The sequence below is a fragment of the Bubalus bubalis genome, chromosome 1 (genome assembly GCF_019923935.1).
Source record: "Bubalus bubalis isolate 160015118507 breed Murrah chromosome 1, NDDB_SH_1, whole genome shotgun sequence".
Taxonomy (NCBI): domain Eukaryota; kingdom Metazoa; phylum Chordata; class Mammalia; order Artiodactyla; family Bovidae; genus Bubalus; species Bubalus bubalis.
Genome location: NC_059157.1, coordinates 112,270,721 through 112,295,400, shown reverse-complemented (window position 1 = coordinate 112,295,400; position 24,680 = coordinate 112,270,721). Strand labels below are relative to the sequence as shown.

General features: G+C 36.8%; 1 protein-coding gene and 1 non-coding gene across 2 annotated transcripts in view; both read left to right on the top strand.

Moving 5' to 3' along the window:
- KPNA1 (karyopherin subunit alpha 1) overlaps positions 1 to 24,680 on the top strand; it is a 70,926-nt gene that overhangs the window by 25,754 nt on the left and 20,492 nt on the right. The window contains exons 2-6 of the mRNA XM_006057209.4: positions 2,162 to 2,295; positions 8,171 to 8,278; positions 13,251 to 13,350; positions 15,599 to 15,693; positions 23,716 to 23,847. Coding sequence (XP_006057271.1) covers positions 2,167 to 2,295; positions 8,171 to 8,278; positions 13,251 to 13,350; positions 15,599 to 15,693; positions 23,716 to 23,847 — 564 coding nt within the window. The 5' untranslated portion in view covers positions 2,162 to 2,166. The remainder of the gene's footprint in view (positions 1 to 2,161; positions 2,296 to 8,170; positions 8,279 to 13,250; positions 13,351 to 15,598; positions 15,694 to 23,715; positions 23,848 to 24,680) is intronic.
- On the top strand, positions 8,770 to 8,876 carry LOC112587344. Its single transcript, XR_003111839.1, has one exon. It is a non-coding gene; the product is annotated as a U6 spliceosomal RNA (small nuclear RNA).

The following is a 24,680-nucleotide window of genomic DNA, read 5'->3' as shown; positions in this document are numbered from 1 at the left end:
AGTATGGCACTAAGAACATTAAAAACTTTTGTGCTTCAAAAGTATAACATTGGGACTACCCTGGTGGTCCAGTAGTTAAGAATCCACCTTCCATTGCAGGAGATACAGGCTCAATCCCTCATTAGGGAACTGAGATATCCCACATGCTGCAGGGCAGCTAAGTCTGTATTGCCAATAGAGAGAAGCCTGTGTGCCGCAACGGAAGACCTGATGCGGCTAAAAATAAAATTTAAAAAATTACAAAGTATACTATCAAGAAAGTGAAAATTTGACAACTTATAAAATGGAAGAAAATATTAATAAGTCATATATCTGACAGGGACTTCTATGTAGAATAAAGAACTCTTACAGCTCAGTGGTAAAAATTACAACCCAATTTAAAAATGGGCAAAGAATCTGAATAGAAATTTTTATGGAGGATGTATAATTGGCAAACAGATTTAAAGACATCTATCCCACTAGAATGGCTAGAATCAAAAGGTTGTGATACTTTGCTATACACCCGAAACTAACAAAATTTTGTAAATCAACTATCCTTCAGTTAAGGAAGCAGCAGTTAGAACTGGACATGGAATAACAGACTGGTTCCAAACAGGAAAAGGAGTACGTCAAGGCTGTATATTGTCACCCTGCTTATTTAACTTCTGTGCAGAGTACATCATGAGAAACGCTGGGCTGGAAGAAGCACAAGCTGGAATCAAGATTGCCGGGAGAAATATCAATAACCTCAGATATGCAGATGACACCACCCTTATGGCAGAAAGTGAAGAGGAACTAAAAAGCCTCTTGATGAAAGTGAAAGAGGAGAGTGAAAAAGTTGGCTTTAAAGCTCAACATTCAGAAAACTAAGGTCATGGCATCTTGTCCCATCACTTCATGGGAAATAGATGGGGAAACAGTGTCAGACTTTATTTTCGGGGGCTCCAAAATCACTGCAGATGGTGACTGCAGCCATGAAATTAAAAGACGCTTACTCCTTGGAAAGTTATGACCAACCTAGATAACATATTCAAAAGCAGAGACATTACTTTGCCAACAAAGGTCCGTCTAGTCAAGGCTTTGGTGTTTCCAGTAGTCATATATGGATGTGAGAATTGGACTGTGAAGAAAGCTGAGCGCCGAAGAATTGATGCTTTTGAACTGTGGTGTTGGAGAAGACTCTTGAGAGTCCTTTGGACTGCAAGGAGATCCAACCAGTCCATTCTGAAGATCAGCCCTGGGATTTCTTTGGAAGGAATGATGCTAAAGCTGAAACTCCAGTACTTTGGCCACCTCATGCAAAGAGTTGACTCATTGGAAAAGACTCTGATACTGGGAGGGATTGGGGGCAGGAGGAGAAGGAGTCGACAGAGGATGAGATGGCTGGATGGCATCACTGGCTTGATGGACGTGAGTCTGAGTGAACTCCGGGAGTTGGTGATGGACAGGGAGCCCTGGCGTGCTGCGATTCATGGGGTCGAAAAGGGTTGGACACGACTGAGCGACTGAACTGAATTTTGTGATAGCAGGTGTTGGTGAGCATGTGGAGAAATTGGCAGCCCTTGTACACTGCTTTTGTAAATGTAAAATGGTGTAGCCACTTTGGAAAAATAGTTTGGCACTTCTTGAAATGATTAAATGGAGTATATAGATATGTACCCTAGAGAAATGACAACAGATCTGCATAAAAACTTGTCCATAAATGTTTATGGAAGCACTTTTCAGAGTAGCCAAAAAAATGAAAAGAACCCGAATATCCGTCATTTGATGAGTGGATAAACATAATGGAGTATATCTATACAATGGGATATTATTCAATCAAAAAGGAATAAAGTACTAATATATGCTGCAACTTGGATGAGCTTTGAAAATACTATGCTAAGTGGAAGAAACCATTCACAGAAGATCAGACATATTCAATTCATATGAAATATCCAGACTAGAAGCAATAGCTTTTTGAGGTGGTGAAAATGTTTTAAAATTGACTCGTGTTGATTGCATATAATTGTGAATATGCTAAAAGACACTGAATTGCAGACTTTAATAAAGCTATTTAGCTTTTAGACATTCCTATGAGGTGGGTCTGGGCATTTATATGTTTAAAAAAGTGGACTATTAAAGTAACAGAGCTCTAGGATTCCTAGTAAGCTAAGCTCCTCTGTTTCCTCTCTTATTTTTGTAGAAATCATGACTACCCCAGGAAAAGAGAACTTTCGCCTGAAAAGTTACAAAAATAAGTCCCTGAATCCTGATGAGATGCGCAGAAGGAGGGAGGAAGAAGGACTACAGTTACGTAAACAGAAAAGAGAAGAGCAGGTAAGTCCTTTACCCATACTAATTTTTCTTAAAGAACTTAATGTTCTATTTCAATCCTGGCTGCACCTTCCTGTATCTTAATTTTAGTAATGTTAAATATATATATATATATCCCCCTCCCAACAATAAAATCAACTTATTTTAGGGGTATGGGAGTGAAGGTGATGTAAAGTAGAATATAAGAATGAGGTTCTCATGTTCCCAATTACTATTTAATTACTACTTAATATTTTGGCCTGTTTGGTTTATTTTTCTAAAGTTACAACTTCTTTTAAGATTCTGTGTGTGTATTAATGAATTCTCAAGTGACCAATTTGAGAATTGGTCCCTTGCTTTTCCTTCTAAAGTTTAATTTGAAAATTTATCAACATGTACAGAAATAAAGAATAGATAATGAATCTCATAAACCCATTCTTTGGGTTCATTGTTTGTCAACAGCTTTGTGTCTGTCTTCATATTTTTTAGTACCTAGTAGTTTAAACGGAATTTCAAGAAGTCAGTCTTTTCACCCCTAAATTCTGTATTATTCATAATGACATTTAGGACAAGGATTTTGATCATTTTTAACCTTAGAACATCTGCAGGAGAATCTGACACTCACCATCATTTTACCTTTCTCTAAAAATCCTTAGGACAAATGGTCCATCACTTTTGGCCAGGAAATTTAAAGTTAGAGCACTTAGGTTGTTTTATTTATTTATTTATTTTGGCTAAGACTTCAGTTTGGAAGGACCATTTGACCCCCACACTATAAAAAGCTCCATAAAAGGAAGGTGAATAGTCAGTACCCTTCATACATGAGAATTAGGTAATCTGTTATAAATATTTTACAGTTACAGTGAGTTATTCAACATACACTATTCTTTTGCATAACACTGCACTGGATAATCCAATTATTTGAAGTCCAGGTACAGCAAATTAAGTTCTTAACAGTCTGCTTTACCATCTTTTGAAAGCAACCACTTATTCATAAAAGGATGCATTTCTCTTGGTTTCTTGTTGCATCTTTATTCATCTCTGTGTCTTATTTGAAGTGGAACCTTTTCTTTGGATGAGCTCTTATTTAGCTTCTATTTTGGGGATAAATTGTATTATTTGGGGGTAACAGCACTGTTACATATTCACATGTAAATATGAATTACATGTATGTATGCACACAAGAACAAGTATAGATCTGAATATAACCAGTAGACTACGCGTTATATTTAGCATAAAGCCATTTGAAGATGATGTAATGGCAGTCTGCCAATAACAGTATTTATTTTATACTGTTTTCTTCTTGGTGATAGGAACTTCATGTTATTGGACTTCATTGTAAAATTTATATAAACAAAATAAGTTTTTCATATTTAATTGTCTGAAGGCAGATTCTCTGTCAGTGGCAAGTATGGTCCCATTTACCTGACTAAAAACCTTTGTAGTTGATGTTCTGTCATCTTCATTGTATGACATCTGGAACTGTGATAGGGCCTTAATACATTTGTATGATAGGGTTTTGGAATATTGCTCCATTTAAAATTTTAATTTTGTTGTTTCATATGTGCCATCTTATGTAGGGAGAACTGGTAAAGCAAATTAGGCTTCTTACTATCACAGCAGTACTTGTTTCATGCCTAATTTGTAAAATAGTAAACATCAGTGAAAAACAGATTCATTTAAGTACTGTTTCTCTTTCCACAGTTGCTCAGTCATCTATCGGGAAAAGACACAGGCTTTGGCCAGCTGTGCAGCTAGATTTGAGGGTAGGACAGAAATTAATGCTGCCAAGTACACAGAAGATAACAGCAGAGCTGTTAGAGCTTTCCTTTCAGCAGACTAGTACTTAGTATCTGTTATTTAGGAGGCCCTATATAAATGACCTTTGTTTATTTGATGCCAGTAGAACAAAATTTTAAATTTATTAGTTGATGTCGTTCTGATTGAGCCAGTTTTATATTTTTTTATGTATAAAAAGGTGAAATTTATAGTTACTATTAAAATATTTTGAAATAAGCAGAATCTTGCTAACTCAATGTGAGTAGGTAACATAATGCTGCTAAAAAGTTTAAACTGTAATGATAAAGAATGAAGGTTTGCTTGATGTTTTTAGTTAAAGAAATATCTTGTAAAGTAAGCAAGTTGATAAAACTTGTAGACAGCCAACTTTTCCCATGGAATAACTTGTTGACAATTTCATGGTATATAATTTTATATGGTATGTACAATTTATATGGTATATAAATCATGATTGTTTTGGTAGTTTCTTTTTTAAAACTGATTTTTTGAGACAGTAAGGATGGACTTTGAAGGCATTGTGTGGAGTGAGATAAGCCAGAGAAAGACACATATTTATATGTGGAATCTAAAAAACAAAAAATCTGAACTCCTAGAAAAAGAGATCAGACTTGTAGTTACCAGAGGTGGATAATTAGGGGAGGGAGAATTGGAGGAAGGTGATCCAAAGGTACAGACTTCCAGGTACAAGATACATAAATGCTAGGGATACAGTGTACATCATGACCATAGCTAACATTGGTATATGATATATGTAGGAAGGATAGATAATTTTTTTTCCATCTGTTGAGTCTGTTTCTCCTTTGATATTTGTTTTTTGTTTTAGATTCTACATATAAGCGATAACATAGAGTATCTATTGTCTTTCTTTCTGACTTATTTCACTAAGCATAATCCTCTCTAGGTTCATCCACTTTCTTGGAAATAGCAAAATTTCATTCTTGTTTCATTTTTTGAGGAACTTCTGTAGTGGCTATACCAGAGTCTCTCTTGATACTTTAAATGTGTTTAATCCACACTCGGTGGCTTCCATTGTTTCCAGCAGCAAGTCTTCTGTCGGTTTTACCTTTGTTTCCCCGCTTGTGAAATGTCTTTTACCTTTGGCTACTTTGTCTTTTATCTTTTTATTCCTGAGTGTAAACAGTTTGATATAATGTCCTATCATGTTTTCTTCATATTTCTTCCTGGAGTTCTTAGAGATTTTGGATTTGTGGGTTTGTATTTTTCACAGATTTGGAAAAGTTTTGGCCACTGATTTTCCAAATTTATTCCCCTACCCCCACCTTGAGGCTCCAGTTGCATGTACAGTAAGTACTTGATGTCACACAGCTGACTTACATTTTGTACATATTTTCTCAGCCTTTTTTTTCCATCTCTTTTATTTTGTGATGTCCTTAGATTCCCTAATCTTTTCTTCTACAGTATCTGCTCTTAATCACACCCAAGTTGTATTTTTTATATCTAGATGTTTGATTTGCTTTTTTAAAATATTTTTAAAAAATCTCTCATCATGTTTATACTTTTTTGTAGTTTTGAACATATGGAATATATTTATAACTATTTTAACTCCTTGTCCAGTTCTGCCATCTTTTGCTTTTCTAGGTGATTTTGATTGATATGATTGCCTTTTCTTTTCCTCATAGGTAGTCTTTTCTTCTTGTGTGCTTGTAGTTATTGATTGAATACAGAGCATTGTAATTTTTACCTCCTGTTGTTTGAGTTTTTGTATTCTTTTAATATGTATAATTCTCTGAATTTGTCATTGCATGTAGTTTAGTTACTTGAAACCAGTTTGCATGTATAATCTAGGACTAATTTACCTTTCTGCTGAGTCGATACCCTTCTGAGTATTCTACTCAGTGCCCCAAATATTAGGTCTTCCCAACCCAGGGATGGAACTTGGATCTCCAGTATTGCAGGTGAGCTCTTTACCATCTGAGCCACCAGGGAACTGTTCACTTTTCTATTCCAGCCAGGTGAAACATAAATGATTTCTTAACCTGTGTGACCTCTAAAATTGTTCTGCATGCTCCTTGAAGGCAATTTCTTTTCCAGCTTTTGACTGTTTCCTCACTCCACCTGTGCTTGTCAGTACAAAGCTAATTAAGGGGAACCTTCTGCAGGTTTTGGAGTTCTTTCTTTTGGTTGATTTCTTTGTCTTAAATAACCTGCCTTTAGATTGTAGATGTCTTGGCCTCCTTGGTTCTGAATGCCATCTCAATTGAGGGGGCTGCTTGACCCTGTTAGGTTCACTCTAACTGTGCTGTAGCCTAGAAACTCCATCCAGGCAATCTGAGGCAATAAGACTAATCTTGTTTCTCTTCTTCTGAAGTATCACTGCCTCTGTTGCCTGTAATCTGGTGTCTGATAACTATTATTTTAGGGATTTTGTCTGCTTTCTTTTAGTCATATAGGGCGAGAGGATAAGTTGTTGTTACTCTACCATGGCTTGATGAATAAGTGTACTTCTTAGTATGTAATGGAAGGCACCGTAGTGGGTTTCCTTTAATTAGAACTATTCTCCTTTGCCTCCACAAATTAATAGGTGCTTTAAAAGTAGCGTTCAAGCAGTCATCATTTGTCATCATTGGTTGCTGGACAGATTGGGAAGGTCAGGAAATCTTTATCCACCATCCATTAGGATTAGGAGGGAGGTATTAAGTTAGGCAATGGCAACCCACTCCAGTACTCTTGCCTGGAAAATCCCATGGTGGAGGAGCCTGGTAGGTTGCAGTCCATGGGGTCGTGAAGAGTCGGACGACTGAGCGACTTCACTTTCACTTTTCATTTTCATGCATTGGAGATGGAAATGGCAACCCACGCCAGTGTTCTTGCCTGGAGAATCCCGAGGACCGGGGAGCCTGGTGGGCTGCCGTCTATGGGGTCGTACAGTCAGACATGAACGGCTGAAGTGACTTAGCAGCAGCAGCAGCAGCAGCATTTTTATCCTATTTTTCCTGATGTATTGGTACGTCTGTCCTGTCAACTACTTAAGGAGTGAAATGACCAAGCATGCCCTGCTTCTTTTTCAACTTTACTTTTTTATGTGTCATGTAGTGTCAGGCCTCTATTGGTAAGTTTTACCTCATCAAGTGTTGGTGATAATATTAAGAGGGTAACAGGCAGGAAGGCCAGGGGTCTCCAAATGGAGGAAAAAGCCTGCAAGTGTCAGACATTTTTATCTCTCTTAAGCGGTAGGAGGAAACAAGGTAGGAGGAAACAAACTAGCAATATTTTTTCCTTCTCTATACAAATTTAAAGGAGGTTTCTCTTAAAATACTGTGTTGCCATAAGGACACCTGGTTTCACCTGAAGTTAACTATTCTCAAACCTAGAGATAACCAATGCCTTTTTCTTATGGAAATGTTTGTCTTAAGCTATGCTAATGTACTATGCATTTATCTCCAAACTCTGTCTTCAAGGTGGTTCTGCCTCTTGGCTCAAAACCTACTTGACAAACCAGTATGTTATACTCAGATATTGTTCCCCTAATCTATGTAAATGAAACTATTTATATGGTGGTCTGCCCTTCTTCAGGATTCAAGTTAATCTTTTTATGGCCCAGGATAAACCATTTGGTGCCAAGATTATCCCAAAATGCATCTTATGGGTGAGGGGCCTGGTGCCATTCTGAATTTTAAGACATTCCTTTCTTTCATTAGCAGACTGCTAGTGACTATATAACATCCAGCTGAAGATTAGCAGGGGGGTACTCTTCTGCCCCCTTCTGATGCCTATGTCAGAAGCTTTCTCTTATCTCCTTTATACTTTAATAAAACTTCAAAAGCTCTGAGCAATCAAGCCTCATCTCTGGCCTCGGGTTGAATTCTTCTCCTCCGGGCGCCAAGAATCCCGGTGTCTTTGCGTGATTCAACAACAACCTTTCAATATCTTGTAGTAGTTAATTGCATTAGATTATAAAACTGGAGAATTCTGAAATAGTTCCTCATCAGAAAGGTTGAAGGAGGCACAAACATTAGAATTTTAAAAATGATTTTCAAAAAGCTCCATCTTTTATGCCTTTTAAAAGTGGGGTGCCTAGTGTTTGAAGGTTGAACTACCTTGTGTTATTTTAGTTTAGTAACAATCTTTTATTTTTCAGTTATTCAAGAGAAGAAATGTTGCTACAGCAGAAGAAGAAACAGAAGAAGAAGTTATGTCAGATGGAGGCTTTCATGAGGCTCAGATTAATAACATGGAGATGGCACCAGTAAGTAGGATAATGAAATAAATGCTTTTTACTTTTTTCTGATGAAGATATGAGGTTTAGATCTTTTTTGGAGTTTAAAAAAAAAGGTAGGGGAGTTTCCTGGTGGCCTAGTGATTAAGATTATGGGCTTTCATGGCTGTGGCCTACATTCAGTCCATGGTTGGGAAACTGAGATCCTGGAAGCCATGAGGTACAGCCAAGAAAAGAATAAAAAAAATAGGTTAGATGGCTACAAAAAGTACTTGGTGTTTCATTTTTAAAAGGAAACTATATCTGTAAACTCACGGTTCATTAAGTGTTTATTATATTTTGAATAGCATGCAGTTTAACAGAATAAATTATGAAAGTTAATTCAGCTGTTGAAACTTTAAAAGATAGTTATAAAATTATTCCTTAGAAGTTGATAACAAGGGCTTTGCTCTTCTCCTGAAACCATCACAATATTGTTTGTTAATCAGCCATACCACAGTACAAAATAAAAAGTTAAAGAAGTGTTTGCTTCGGCAGCACATACACTAAAATTGGAACGATACAGGGAAGATTAGCACGGCCCCTGTGCAAGAAGGACATGCAGATTTGTGAAGCATTTCATATTTTTTGCATTTGAATCAGTTCTAATGAGGTGGATGAAACTGGAGCCTATTATACAGTATGAGCGAAGTAAGTCAGAAAGAAAAGCACCAATACAGTATATTAACACACATATATGGAATTTAGAAAGATGGTAACGATGAACCTATATGTGAGACAGCAGGACTCACAGATGTAAAGAACAGACTTTTAGACTCTGTGGGAGAAGGCGAGGGTGGGATGATTTGAGAGAATAGCATTGAAACATGTATATTATCATATGTGAAGTAGATCAGCAGTCCAGGTTTGATGCATGAGACAGGGTGCTGGTGCACTGGGATGATCCTGAGGGATGGGATGGGGCGGGAGGTGGGAGGGGGTTCAGGATGGGGAACACATGTACACCCATGGCTGATTCATGTGAATGTTTGGCAGAAACTACCACAATATTGTAAAGTAATTAGCCTCCAATTAAAATAAATGAATTAAAAAAAAAAGTTAAAAAAGTTGATAACAAGGCATGCTTTAAAGGAATTCCCAATTTGTTACTCATTCAGAGTACAAAATTGGGCATATTCATATGTTTTAAAACATTGATTCTACATCATCACAACTGTTGAAATTTTCTTTTATAACCCATTTTGTAACTTTATTGAGGGTTACATAAACAGATAAAAATTATGCTTTACTTACATGGATATAACACTTGTCTAGGTTTTCAGTTTATTTTGATGAATTGTATATAATGTTTTAACAAATCATATATATACATGATTTTCAAAAAAAGAAAAATCTTTTTCTCTTCTACCTTACCCAATTTCTTTCCCCGCTGACAGCCACTGTTACTAAATTCTCAACTTATTCCTTTTGAGAAAAATCCCCTTCTTTTTGACAAATAATAGTATATTATGCACAGTATTTTACAGTTTTTTTTTCTCTTTCAGTTTTTATGGACCAGCTTTCTTTTGGGATTAGAGCAGTTTAAATTGCTTTGAAATCTACGTAAACGTGTTGCCAACACTATCATTTTGTGGTGAATTCTTACAGACTCTTCAGGAAGTTGAGCTGTCTTTTTTTTTTTTTTCAAGTAGATGTTAAATGATTATGACATATTTTGTGAACTGTATTAGGGTTCTACAGAGTTAATAGAACAAATTTGGGGATTGGGAGAGAGGAAGAGAGAGATTGGTTGATCCATTGATTATTTGAGTTTTCAGTAATTGGCTCATGCAATTGTTGGAGCTGGTAAGTCTGAAATTTGTAGGGTAAGCTAGTAGGCTGGAAATTCAGGTAAAAGTTTGAGACTGATTTCCTTCTTTTAAGAAATCTCAATCTTTGCCCTTCAACTAATTGAATAAGGCCCACGCACATTTTGGAGGATAATGTGTATTGATTAAAATGTTAATCACATCTAAAAAATAACCTTTAGACAATGTTTAGACAATGGCAACATTTAGACTGGTGTTTGTCCAAATGGCTGGGTACCACAACCAAACCAAGTTAACACATAAAATGAACTATCCCAATCTACTTCTTGTCATTGTGCCATCCATATGCAGGTCTTTAAACTGAGTCTCAGATAAAGACAATGACAAGATCATACATCCTCATAACATAATATAGCTGTCCTTCATGCAGCTGAAGATCTACTAACCTTTTCCTCAGAAGGGGAAAAGTCCTTGAGTGATGGTTATTTCACTCTTTGATATCCTTTAACTTGCTATGATGTAAAGTTAACTGTATTTAAATACTGTGAATGTAAAGTCAATATATCTTACATGATAAAGGGATAAGAGAGGGAAGAAAACAAAGATATTTGTGAAAGCATAGTCTTAACAGGATCATGTAGGTACTTTTGTTTATTCAGGAATCAGACTTATAAGTTTCAAAGTTACTTTGAAAAGTTACTTTTCTGACTCTTAAGAGCAGAATGCTTCATTCTCCCATGGGTTATTCTTGGACTCCCATGGACTGCAGCATGCCAGGCCTCCCTGTCCCTCTCCATTGCCTGGAGTTTGCCTAAGTTCATGTTCATTGCATCAGTGATGCTGACCAGCTATCTCATCCTCTGATGCTCTCTTCTTCTGCCCTCAATCTTTTGCAGCATCAGGGACTTTTCCAATCAGTCGTATGTTCACATCAGATGACCAAAATACTGGAGCTTCAGCTTTAGCATCAGTCCTTCCAGTGAATATTCAGGATTGATCTCCCTTAAGATTGACTGGTTTGATCTTCTTGCTGTCCAAGGGACTTTCAGAAGACTTCTCCAGAACCACAGTTAAATGGCATCGATTCTTTGGTATTCTGCCTTCTTTATGGTCGAGCTCTCACAGTCATACAGGACCACTGGGAAGACCATAGCCTTGACTATACGGATCTTTGTCAGCAGAGTAATGTCTCTGCTTTTCAACACACTGTCTAGGCTTGTCATCACTTCCTGCCAAGAAGCAATCATTTTCTGATATGGCTGCAGTCACCACCTGCAGTGATTTTGGAGCCTAAGAAGAGGAAATCAGTTACTATTTCCACATTTTCCCCTTCTATTTACCGTGCAGTAATGGGCTGGATGCCATGATACTAGTTTTTTAAATTTTTCGTCTTAAGCCGACTCTTTCACTCTCCTCCTTCACCCTCAAAAAGAGGCTCTTTAGTTCCTCTTCACTTTCTGCCATTAGAGTGGTGTCATCCGCACATCTGAGGTTGTTGATGTTTCTCCCACCCATCTTGATTCCAGCTTGTAACTCATCCAGCCTGGCATTTCTCCTAAGCGTATAGGTTAAACAAATAGGGTGACAGCAGACAGTCCTGTTGTACTCCTTTCTCAATCTTGAACTAATCAGTTTTTCCATATAGGGTTCTAACTATTGCTTCTTGAACCGTATACAGGTTTTTTAGGAGACAAGTAATATGGTCTGGTATTTCCATCTCTCTCAAGAGCTTTCCACAGTTGGTCATGATCTACATAGTCCAAGGCTTTAGCATAGTCGATGAAACATAGATGTTTTTCTGAAATTCCCTTGCTTTCTCTATAATCCAGCAAATGTTGGCAATTTGATCTCTAGTTCCTCTTCCTTTTCTGAATCCAGCTTGGACATCTGGAAGTTCTTGGTTTACATAATGCTGATGCCTAGCATGTAAGATTTTAAGCATGACCTTACTGGCATGGGAGATGAGTGCAATGGTTAGCACTCTTCTGATTGTTAGCACATTCTTTGGTACTACCCTTCTTGGAAATTGGAATGAGGATTGACCTTTTCCAGTCCTGTGGGCGCTGCTGGGTCTTCCAGATTTGCTGACGTAATGAATGCAAAACCTTGATGGCATCCTCCTTTAGGGATTTGAATAGTTCTGCTGGAATTTCATTGCATCCACTAACTTTATTAACAGCAGTGCTTCTTAAGGCCCACTTGACTTTGCATTTCAGAATGTCTGGCTCTGGGTAACTAATCACACCATTGTAGTAATCTGTTTCATTAAGATCTTTTTTATACAGTTCTTCAGTGTATTCTTTCCATCTCTTCTTGATCTCTTCAATATCTATTAGGTCTCTACCATTTTTATCCTTTATTCATTATTCTTAAGTGTTAGATATTGCTTACCAACCATCTAGCATTTACAACTTAGTGCAGTTTTCCTCTATTTATCTTATTATTACCTTTCATGAAATGATAAGAACTTTATTTCATTGTGACAAGTGATCCTGAGAAATAAGTTTACTAATGCTGAGGATGGGTTTTAGGAAAGCACTAAAAAAGCAAGAGACTAGTGGGAAAGTGAAAGGTTTTTATAAAGCAAGACAACAGAAACTTTAAGAGTCAGCTGTTGAATTTGGTAGTGGCTAGAATCTGTGATTTATACAAGACTACTCTGTATTCATTCAGTAAATATTTGTTGAGCATCTACAGTATGCCAGCCATCAGGGATAAAGTGGTAAGATAGGGTGTTTGGCTTTCATGAAGCTTATAGAATACTGGGGGACCTAAGCAATAAACAGGTAACTAAGAAGAATGATAGTGAAAAGAGCTGGGCATAGGATTAAAGCGGAATGATGTGGTAGAGAGAGAGGAGCTGCTTTAGATTTGGAGGCCAGGAAAAGCCTTGTTTTAGAACTTAACATTTAATCTGAATGCAAGGAACAGCCAGCCATGTGTTGAGCAGGAGAGGAAGAAGAATAAATGCCTTATCTTAGTGTTTACTATTAAGGTTACTTTCTCAACAGTTGTGAGTTTTTTAATGATAGACAAAGATTTTTGGCTTCATTGTATTATTAATCATCTCATGCATTTATACATGCAAAGATTATGCTACCTATGTGTAACTCAGTAACTTGGCCACTTATCTTTGTTTTCCTTTGAATTTAAGTTAAAATTTTATTATATATGCTTTTTGTTTGTGATTCCAGGGTGGTGTTATTACTTCTGACATGATTGAAATGATATTTTCCAATAGCCCAGAGCAACAGCTTTCAGCAACACAGAAATTCAGAAAACTGCTTTCAAAAGGTGAGTTCTGAATATGTTAAGTATTTTTCATTTATGTACAGAATATTACTTTCCCATAATCTATTTTTTACACATAGATAGCTTGCTTTGGAGTATGTCTATCAACAGAATAAAAGGATGCTTATAGACATGTATACTATGAGCCATGGCTAGTTTTTTAATTTCTTTTTTTATTTGTGTGATCTTACCAGTACCAGAAGGTGGCATTATTTTCATATCTGAGGCATTTTATAAAAGATCTTAAAGTAATAAGAGTAGCAACATTTCATGTTAATTTAAAATGAGAAACTGCACTCTTTTTTAAGAAAAACTTAAAGTATCACTTGGAAGAGTAGTGATTATTGATTTTAATGTTAGCAGTTTATTGCTGATTTAAGTATGGATTTATTAGTGGACAGGATAACTGCCTTTTTTTTTTTTTTTTTTTTTTGGTATAATTAGAGTAGGATGAGATGTGATACTTCTTGTCTTCTGAGCACGTAAGAACTCTGGAACTCTAAGCCATATGGAAATATTGATAGTAAATACTTAAAATAGTTGGCCTTCCTTCCTGACCCCCAATAGTAGGTTATGGTTATTTGGAATCATTAGTGATAAATTAATATATCTCTTGAAGATAACTAGAATGAAAACGTAGCACCATGGAAAAAGATAATTGTTTTGTGCACAGCAACCTGTAAAAATACCTCCCTCCCCCCCACCCCCTTCTAAAAATGTCTTACCTCTTTTCAGCATGCTGAAATGATTTTCTCAGACAGTGTGGTTTTCTAAGGCCTTTTGCCACATTGCTACTTCCCTGCCTGTATTCTGGTTTGCCAGCCATTCTTAAAATGTGATAATTCGAATATGATACTTATTACATTCTTATTACTCTAAAGTGTGTGGGAGATTGTCTTCCTGGTCTTGAAACTATATATTCCAATAATGTACTTCAGGCTAGCATCATTTATTTTGGTGGCCATGGCATAGTAATGTTTCATTGTCTTTTCAACAGTCTATACTCCCTAGTAGAGAAGGCAATGGCACTCCACTCCAGTACCCTTGCCTGGAAAATTCCATGGACGGAGGAGCCTGGTAGGCTGCAGCCCATGGGGTCGCTAAGAGTCGGACACGACTGAGCGGCTTCACTTTCACTTTTCACTTTCATGCATTGGAGAAGGAAATGGCAACCCACTCCAGTGTTCTTGCCTGGAGAATCCCAGGGACGGGGGAGCCTCGTGGGCTGCCGTCTATGGGGTCGCACAGAATTGGACACGACTGAAGTGGCTTAGCAGCAGTAGCATACTCCCTAGTACTTTCCTTTATGAACTGTTTTTAGGTTTTGTCTATGTAGCCATGTGAATTTTTTAAATTGCTTTAAAATATGAATGTTACTTTACCCCTGTTGTTTTATTGCCAGCTTATTGTTGGCTTATTGTTCTTTCTATATGTTGTTTCTGTAATCTAGCATATTAATGACTTCATTTTTATTGTAATCATCAAATTTATTTGTTGTGTTTATATGAATGGTTGATAAAAATGTTGAACCAGGCAGAGGATATGTCATTAGAGCTTGCTCCAAATTAACATTGAACCATTAGTCATCTCTTTCCAGTGAGTCCATTGACTTGGCTGAGAGTCCCTAGTAGTGCTGTCATCCAGCTTCTTGCAGAGCTACATGAATGTCATCAAGAACTTCGTCAGATCTCTTGCTGAAATTACAATGCTAATTGTTTAGGACATTTCTTATCTATTTACCCAATACATTTCTGTTGACTGACTTTATTTATAAGATACTCTGTTGTCATAAATGAAAATGAGATTAATTTGGCAAGTCATTCTTATTTTTGCTGGCACCTATTTATCACTACAGCTGTAAAATTAGATCCTGTAAAATCAGAATCTCCTAATCCAGTTTCTTAAGACACTTTATATTAAAAAAAAAAAAAAGACTTAACAGTGGTTGTCTTTTGATGTTTTCCCCCTACTTTCTAAGTTTTCTAAAATAATAGAGGCAGTAATTTTTAATTTTTAGGAATTCTGCCCATCATTTCATGTTAAGGCATCCCTTAGTTTGAAATCTTTTAAGCAACCCTAGTTTCAGAGTGACCAAACTCAATTTTACATTTTCTTTTTCTTTTTTAGATTTCCAGCATGAAAGAGATGCTTAAATTGAGGGAGGGCTATTATGAAGTAAGTTTGAGCTTTATAAAGTCCTTGACTTGAAATCAAAGGATTGTTTTTCTTCTTTTATTTTATGGGGAGACAGAACCTAATCCTCCTATTGATGAAGTCATCAGCACACCAGGAGTAGTGGCCAGGTTTGTGGAGTTCCTCAAACGAAAAGAGAATTGTACACTGCAGGTGCGGACCATTTTCATTTCTTGCCTCATATTTTAATTTCCATTGCAAAGTTATGTTTTGTATACAGATCTGTTACTTATTTTAATCTAGTTGAAGGATTAATTTTTTGATAGTGATGTTCTTGACAACCCATTGCAAGCTGCTTTCATTCCTTGTAAACATCCAGGTCCTTGGTTTTACTGTTTAAAATTCTTGTCATTTTTACTCATGTAAAAGATTATATTTTATGATGACTATGGATCATACTTAGCTGGTAGGGAATTGTTTGCAGTAGAGGACGACCTATTAAGGACCTAATATGGACTCTGTAAAATTTGGTTTTGAAGGATTTTTAGATTATACTTGTTGGCTTTTTTGGGGCTTTGTAACATGGGCTAGATCAGAGACTCACTGATTCCCAAACCTGGTTCTAATTAATCTTCTCCCCCGCTCACCCCAAAAGAGTTGACAAGAACGTAGCCTTTTTGGGAATCTGGGTGCCTTCTCCTGTGTTAATTTACTCTGTCAGTACTGTTGTATAGGAATTCCAAGAGAAAATTCTATAACTTTGGTGTTAGATAATTTTTACAGTAAAAGAACCATGAACTGACTCGCATCTTGGAAGTTAGCTATAAATTTAAAAATACTATATTGTTTCTGAATAGTCAGATCTTAAGTAAACTGGTAATCTTTCAGTAGCTAGACTTCCTTGTAGTAATTAGCTGAATCAATTTCTGTGTTATTCTTTAACAAATTTATGTGATTCCTAAATTCTCACTTATAGGATCTTTTCTGAGGGACTCAAACCTTTTAGAAGGATTCTGCAACTCTAAAGATCAGTTAGGTCCCATGCAGATTACAAAATGGCTTATTTTTCCAAGTAGATACTTGCTAATAACAAGTTAATCATAAAGATAACTTTCACCCTCTTGTTTAATTACCTTTGCCTTACTCTAAGGCTGCAGTAAGGACTGGGGTGTTTTTTAATAAGTAATAGCTCCTCTCCCCAGGTTCCTTACTGTCCAGAGCACTATTGAGAATTCATAAGCTTGATGCTTTGTCTTGATATTTTCTCTCCTTTCTTCCCATCCCATCTTTGTCTTTCTTTTACTCTTTGTTGCGGTGATGAGTTCCTTCCAGAGGAAAAACAAGAAATCCAGAAAAGGTAGAGTACTTCAGTGTCCCATCAGTTTTCTTCTCCAGTTTGACACTTACTAATTCCCAAGTTCATTTGAATTAAGATTCTGTTTTGCTAGCTGCCTCCTGGATTGTAATTCTGATCCCCATGTAAGGCCAGGATCACCATACACATGGAAAATAATCAGGTTCACCTAGAGAGCAAAGAAAGAGGACTTTTCTCAGGAAAAAAAAGGAAATCCAGACAGCCAACACTGCAGAGATCAGTCCTAAGCCTGAGCCCCTAAGCAACCTGTCAAGAGAATCACAGGGACCAAATGAAGAGCCTTACTGCAGTTTATCATTTGAAAAGCTTTATAGGAAGAGGGAGGTAGGGAAAATTACCATTTTGTTTATGTGAAAATATGTTTCTTTCCTATCCCTGACAGCAAGAGTAATTTGGAGATCCTAAATTTACTCTTGGACTTGGTTTTTAGTAGATGGTTGAAGAGGTCCAGTTCCTTAATGGATTCATTAAAGGAAGGTGGTACATCTAGTCCTAAGATGAAAAATGTCAGAGAATTGGATCTTTCCCCATTCCTACCCTCTCCAGTCCTCTCTAAAGAGCGCAGTATATTCTCTCAGACAATTCCATCTCCTAGCTAACACTTGTAAATTCTACATCATTTTGATTCTGTAATCCTGGAGTTTGTATCTTAACATATCTGAAGATAAAAGCCTTCAGAAATCTTTAATTTGCTTGTATCAAAATTCTCAGATTCCTCCCTTGTACAGACTATTTATTAAGCTGAAAGATGAAGAAATGATTCCTCTGGAAGTGACCACCTCATGATTTTCACCTTAGCAGTCCAAAGACTGAGAGAGAAAACAAACCTGTCATCATCCTCAGATTTTCTTCTGTGTACATTTAACATAGTATTCTTTCTCCAGTGTGACTAATGGGTAATCTTGACTACCCCAAAAGCAGGAGGAATAAATATATTCCAAGAGGTTTCATGGTCAAATAATTAGGCATACTCTGGGAAGCTTGGAGAGTACTCCTTCCTCTGTCTCCTTGGAGAGCACTAGGATGTGAGTTGTCACTGATACTCCTACCTGCATATTGGAAATTTGAATAGTGTGTCTTTTGGAATGAGATGTTTGTCATTTCTCTTCCAGAAAGAGAGTAATAATACATAGTCATGATAGCTTAACTCACTAATAAATCCTTGGACAAATGTAATCCCTTCATTCCATATACAGAGAATTGTGAATCCTAGTGAAGGGTCTCTTTACTGTCTTTCTGGCTTTCCTCATCCCCAAACCAATGGGGTGTTGCAAACCAAGGTGATAAAAATGCCTGCTTTTGGCAGTGCTACCTAAATACTCACTTGCCCTCAAATGAGATGATCATGGATGGAATCTAGGACTTTGGAAGCAGACTATGCTATTTAACTAACAGCATTCTCAAGCTTGGTAACATGTGGGTCTCAGAATACTTGAGCCCTTGACATGAGATTGGTCTGCCTCATGGTGTATTCCCTGGACCCACTTTGTTTGCATTTTTGAGTCCAGATCCAACATTTTTGTACTATCCTTTGCAGTGCTGAGATGTATTCCCAAACCTTCTTAGAGAAACTTACAAGAATAGCTAGACTATAAGTAAATTGCCTTTTAGTTCCAGTCATTAAACAGATATTCCTCTTAAAGTTGTAAATTTGAGTTAAATTAGTTTTCCCATTTCTACCTTTCTTGTTAACACTACAAGCTTAATGTGATAAACTGCAGTAAGCCTTCATCCTCCTATGTTTTTCCCATCTTCATTGAGCCCTCTACCTATCTTGAAAGGTTGCTCAGATGACTCAGGCACTGTTCTCTCCAGAGTTTGATATCTGGGTTTATTTTTCTGATGTGAGCCTCTCTTTTCACTTGCTCTCCAGGTGAGCCTGGCATTTGCTAGGAACCAGAGTGGAACCGGCAAAGTGGCCAGCAACAGAGTCCTGATCCAAATGGAGAAAGGGAGCCAGGCGTACTTCAACCTGGAGTGGGAAACTTGATAGGAGGTCAGAAGTACTTCAGTTTTGGATTCTCATTTTCCTTATTTAAGGAACTGGGCACCAAAAGGTAGAGATTGAGAAGGGAAAGAGAGAACATACCAAATCTTCAGTGTGCCCTTCAGATTTCAGTTGTAGGCTTATTTAGAAATTTCTGGACAGTGAAAAATAAGTGGAATTACAATTTGTAAGCAGTCACAGCTGCATGACAGGTTGTTTCCTCGCATGATGCCATTCTTAGAACACTAAGAATATAGTAGTTTAGAACAACAAAGAGGAGTAAAGATTATAGTTATTTTGGGTATTACTTCTGATGGTACCATTTCTTGGATTTTTTTCATTTCATCATGTTGCTGAGTTTTTCTTGAGTTGCATGGTTACTTACTTAGATTACCTTTTCTGGCCATTTCTGTATAACTTTATGCAGTTGTTTTTGTTATCAACTCTCGTGTTAGAATCTAGTCTGGGACCTGAGGCTGAAACATTCACCGCACTCAAAAAGTAATGACTGTAATACCCAGTGAAAGAGAAACATAGTTCAAAGTTCACCCAGTTTTTTAAAAACATACTTACATATTAAATACATGTAAACACAAGAAGAAAGTTGCTTCCTGGAACACTTTAATAGGAGTTTAACTCATGGGGAGTTCTCAGCCTGTCCCTCCCTTTCTCTCTTTTTCTGTTTCTGTCTCTTACATACATACATAGATGTCACACATACACACTGGTGAAGAAAATTGTACAAACAGAGCTTGATAAGTTTTTACAAGGTAAACATCACAGTAATCTTCACCATTTGTGTGTGTGTGTGTGTGTGTGTGTATTTTAATGCCTCATTAATCCATGAATATGATTTGGTTTTCAATGGCTTTCTGGTTATAGTTATTCATCTCCTTCTGTCTCCAGTAATGGCAAAATTACTTTCTGATTTCCATTCTCACCAAGAGAGTCTTTGACTCTTCTTTGGATTCAGGTTATAATCATTATGTACTTCTTAGTAATAAACACAACTCTGGTACATTCTTTTGTTGAAAAGTCCTAATTTCCAATTTTCTTCCATTCATGTTCTGGCTATTATTTGCTTATTCTCCATTTTACTAATCATTATCACTCTAATTTTTTTTTTCTCCATTTTATTCACTTCATTGGCATCTAGAATTCTTTCTCTGGGAGACCTTTGGTGCTAAACCTCATCAAACAGCAGTTTGAATTCTGGGAGCAATTAGTATTCTGATTTCTTCTCATTGATAACTCTGTGTGTGTTGTGTTCAGTTGTTTCAGTCACGTCTGACTCTTTGTGACCCTATGGACTGTAGCCCACCAGGCTCCTCTGTCCATGAAATTTTCCAGTAAGAATACTGGAGTGGGTTGCCATACCCTTCTTCAGGGGATTTTCTCAAGCCAGGGATTGAACCCTCATCTCCTGCATTGCAGGCAGATTCTTTACCACTGAGCCTCCAGGGAAGCCCTGATAACTCTTTAATATATTGTTTATTTACTCAGGTTGTTGTTACCATTTCTTTTGCATCAAAATCTCATTGCAAACCTTTTCTCTCTTTGATATAGATTGCTGTCTGTGCTGATTTTATTCATTTTTTACAGGTTGCTTTTCCTCAGAGTTTTCATTTTTTTGACTTGCTCTCAGATGCTGACGACTCTGTTGAACTTGGAGCCTTCCTTCTTGTAGGAGAGTTTGCTTTTGTACTCACTTCAAATGTCTCTCTTAAACTAGTTAATTTTCCTAGTAAGCAAAAGAAACTACCTTGTAGGTGAACTGTGTTCCTTTCAATTTTCCTAAATAATCTGGCATGTCATTAATTGAAATTACTTGCCCTTGATACCAAAACCACAAGCAATTGAAAGGCTCTTGTCATTATTACAGGTGTGTTTCAGAGAGGAAACTGATTTGGTCCATAAGCCTACTACTATCTGTCTTAATAGTTTCAACTTACATTACTCAAATCATTAGTGATCATTGGATATTTTGCTGATAGTTTCCTCATTAATAAACTAGAAAGCCAAGGCATCTCTGGCTGGGTTGTTGTACGGAACAGCTAAGAGTATGTGAATAATCCTTTTAAAATATAAAGGCCTGTATAAATGTCAGGTTTCAACTCAGACAGATTGAAAATGGCTAGAACATTGGTTTGGGTAGTAATTTAATTACAGAGGTGATTTAATATGAGTTTTTATTTTGTTATATGCAGTGTTTCAAAGTCTCCTGAACTTACCAGTTCAGTTCAGTCGCTCAGTTGTGTCCGACTCTTTGCGACCCCATGAACTGCAGCACACCAGGCCTCCCTGTCCACCACCAACTCCCGGAGTCCACCCAAACACATGTCCATTGAGTCAGTGATGCCATCCAACCATCTCATCCTCTGTCTTCCCCTTCTCCTCCTGCCCTCAGTCTTTCCCAGCATCAGGGTCTTTTCAAATGAGTCAGCTCTTCGCATCAGGTGGCCAGAGTTTTGGAGTTTCAGCTTCAACATCAGTCCTACCAATGAACACCCAGGACTGATCTCCTTTAGGATGGACTGGTTGGATCTCCTTGCAGTCCAAGGGACTCTCAAGAGTCTTCTCCAACACCACAGTTCAAAAGCATCAATTCTTCATGCTCAGTTTTCTTCATAGTCCAACTCTCACATACATACATGACCACTGGAAAAATCATAGCCTTGACTAAACGGACCTTTGTTGGCAAAGTAATATCTCTGTTTTTTAATATGCTGTCTAGGTTGGTCATAACTTTCCTTCCAAGGAGTAAGCGTCTTTTAATTTCATGGCTACAGTCACCATCTGCAGTGATTTTGAGGCCCAAAAAAATAAAGTCAGCCACTGTTTCCACTGTTTCCCCATCTATTTGCCATGAAGTGATGGGACCAGATGCCATGATCTTAGTTTTCTGAATGTTGAGCTTTAAGCCAACTGTTTCACTCTCCTCTTTCACTTTAACCAAGAGGCTCTTTAGTTCTTCTTCACTTTCTGCCATAAGGGTGGTGTCATCTGCAAATCGGAGGTTATTGATATTTCTCCCGGCAGTCTTGATTCCAGCTTGTGCTTCCTCCAGCCCAGTGTTTCTCATGATGTACTCTGCATAAAAGTTAAATAAGCAGGGTGACAATATACAGCCTTGATGTACTCCTTTTCCTATTTGGAACCAGTCTGTTGTTCATGTCCAGTTCTAACTGTTGCTTCCTGACCTGCATACAGGTTTCTCAAGAGGCAAGTCAGGTGGTCTGGTATTCCCATCTCTTTCAGAATTTTCCACAGTTTGTTGTGATCCACACAGTCAAAGGCTTTGGCATAGTCAATAAAGCAGAAAGAGATGTTTTTCTGGAACTTTCTTGTTTTTTGATGATCCAGTGGATGTTGGCAATTTGATCTCTGGTTCCTCTGCCTTTTCTAAAACCAGCTTGAACATCTGGAAGTTCACGGTTCACGTATTGCTGAAGCCTGGCTTGGAGAATTTTGAGCATTACTTTACTAGCGAGTGAGATTATAGTAAGGAGTTATCATGCAAAAAAAAGTCCCTTTAACTGTGGTGCTCCTAGTCTGGCCTCCCTGCTGCTGTAATATCAGTGTCCTAACTGGCTATCAGACCACTTTATTTCACTTCTGTATTTCACATTTATAGGTTTTCTTTGAATATCCCCTTCTTTAAGTGTCTTCTGCTATGAATTTACTGTCATTCATTCATGTATCTTTGGACTGCGCTAATCAAATTGCTTTCCTGTTTCTTTCATTTTTCTATACCCCAAGTGATTGATTTATTTTTCTATATGACAGCTACCTTTCAGTAGACCCAAAAGCTTAAGAATCACAGCTCCATTTTTTGATGATTTTTAAATTGAGATTCTCATTCAAGTGGCATATCTCTAAATTTTTTTGCCCCCACATGTATGCTTCGTTAAAGAATATTAAATAGGAGACAGAACTGGAGAAGGAAGTAAAGCTGAAGTTTAATTAAGAACTCTAAATAGGATTTTGAGAATTCATTCTTGGATTTTAGGAGTCCATTCTTGGATTTCATCTATGAGTCAAGGTACCATAGAGATGTGTACAATTAATAATGTGCTGTATTTTTTGTTGGCCATAATTTCCTTCATACCTTTTGTTTACCAGTTTATTAACCTTTAGGAATGATGTTTTTAAAAAAGTCTTACCTCTGTGCCTTGGTTTGAAGGCTGCTCATTTATTGGAATCTCTTATGGTCTAAAGCTGCCATTTCTGTTAGTTGTATACCTGTTAATTCCTTTTGGTCTGCTTAATCATTTAAATTGTCTTCTGCCTTTTTCACTCTGCCTATATTTTATACATTTTACACTAGTATTGTTTCCCCATTTCACTTTTCCTATTTTATAGAAATTATTTAAATTTTTTTATTAGATAATAAACATGGTTTAAGGCTAAAGGTTACATAAAGGTTTTACTCTAATAAGTGTTTATCCTTCCTGTACTTGTTTCTGATTCACCTAGACCTCTCTATGTAAGTAGCAAATATTTACAGTTTATTATGATTCCTTTAAGAGATATCCTGTGTGATAAGTAAATTAATGCATATATTCTTTCTTAACCCTTTTGAAAAATACAGTATGGTACCAAACACTCCCTCATTCTTCTTATGGTCTCATGTCAGCTCTGCCTTAATCTGAAATTTTAGACACCCAGAGTTCCTGATGAAGGTTATTTCTTTGGGAATTCTTCTATTAAATTAATATAGTATTTACCTGATAGATTATATTCAAATAATGATCTCAGATTCTTTCTTCATGCATAGAAAACAGTTCTTTTTTTTTTAAAGAAAACCTTATTGTTGTAAGTAAACAACCTATTAAATTCTACTAAGATAATAAAATTATTTTTATCTTTATAGTTTGAATCAGCTTGGGTACTGACAAATATTGCTTCAGGAAATTCTCTTCAGACCCGGATTGTGATTCAGGCAGGAGCTGTGCCTATCTTCATAGAGTTGCTCAGCTCAGAGTTTGAAGATGTCCAGGAACAGGTAAAAGATGAAACAAGTAAAGAGAAGCAGGTTAAAGAATACAGTTTTTCCGAGTCTTATATTCAAGAGTCTTAGTGTTACCACTTGGATACGACAGTCCATGGTTCTCACATGGAGTGTTCCAGAAATCTAAACTTAATCTAAATAGGACGTTTCATAGTGAATATAGGCAGAATTTCTCCTAGAAACATAACCGTTTTTCTATTCCAACCCTGAAATTCTTGCAGTCTTATACATTTAAGACCATGTAAGCAGTTAACTTGTTTTTTTTTTTTTTGTAATACTCTTTGGTGTTGATTGAAGTAGCAAGTCTTTGTTACTTTTGTGCAGAAAATCACTTAGAAAAAATGCATTTTTAATTACTGCAAACTTTGTCAAACTCATAAATACAAATTGTTACTAAATGAGTACGATTTTATTCTACAATTTTATTAAGGTATAATCAACCTACAGTAAACTGCATATGGTTAAAGTGTATAATTTGTAAGTTCTAACATATGTGTGTACCCATGAAAGATTACAGTCAAGATTGCTAGTATATCCACCTCCCAAAATTGAGTCAAGTTTTCTGCATTTTTATTGCTCTTAATTTCTTGGCTCACTGTTTTCTTTTGTAAGCAAGCTTAAAATACATTTTAAATCAGCTGAGTAAACCATTTGGATCTCTGCCATGTTCCAAGGGCTGCATGGAGTGTTACTTAAGGATAAGACCCCCTAACGTAAAGAATATATATAAGAACTGGTACCTCTTCTTTAATGACTTCACTACCATGAGTATATTCACATGTATACTTTTAATATTACTGATCTTCTACCAGTCCCATAACAGTTGC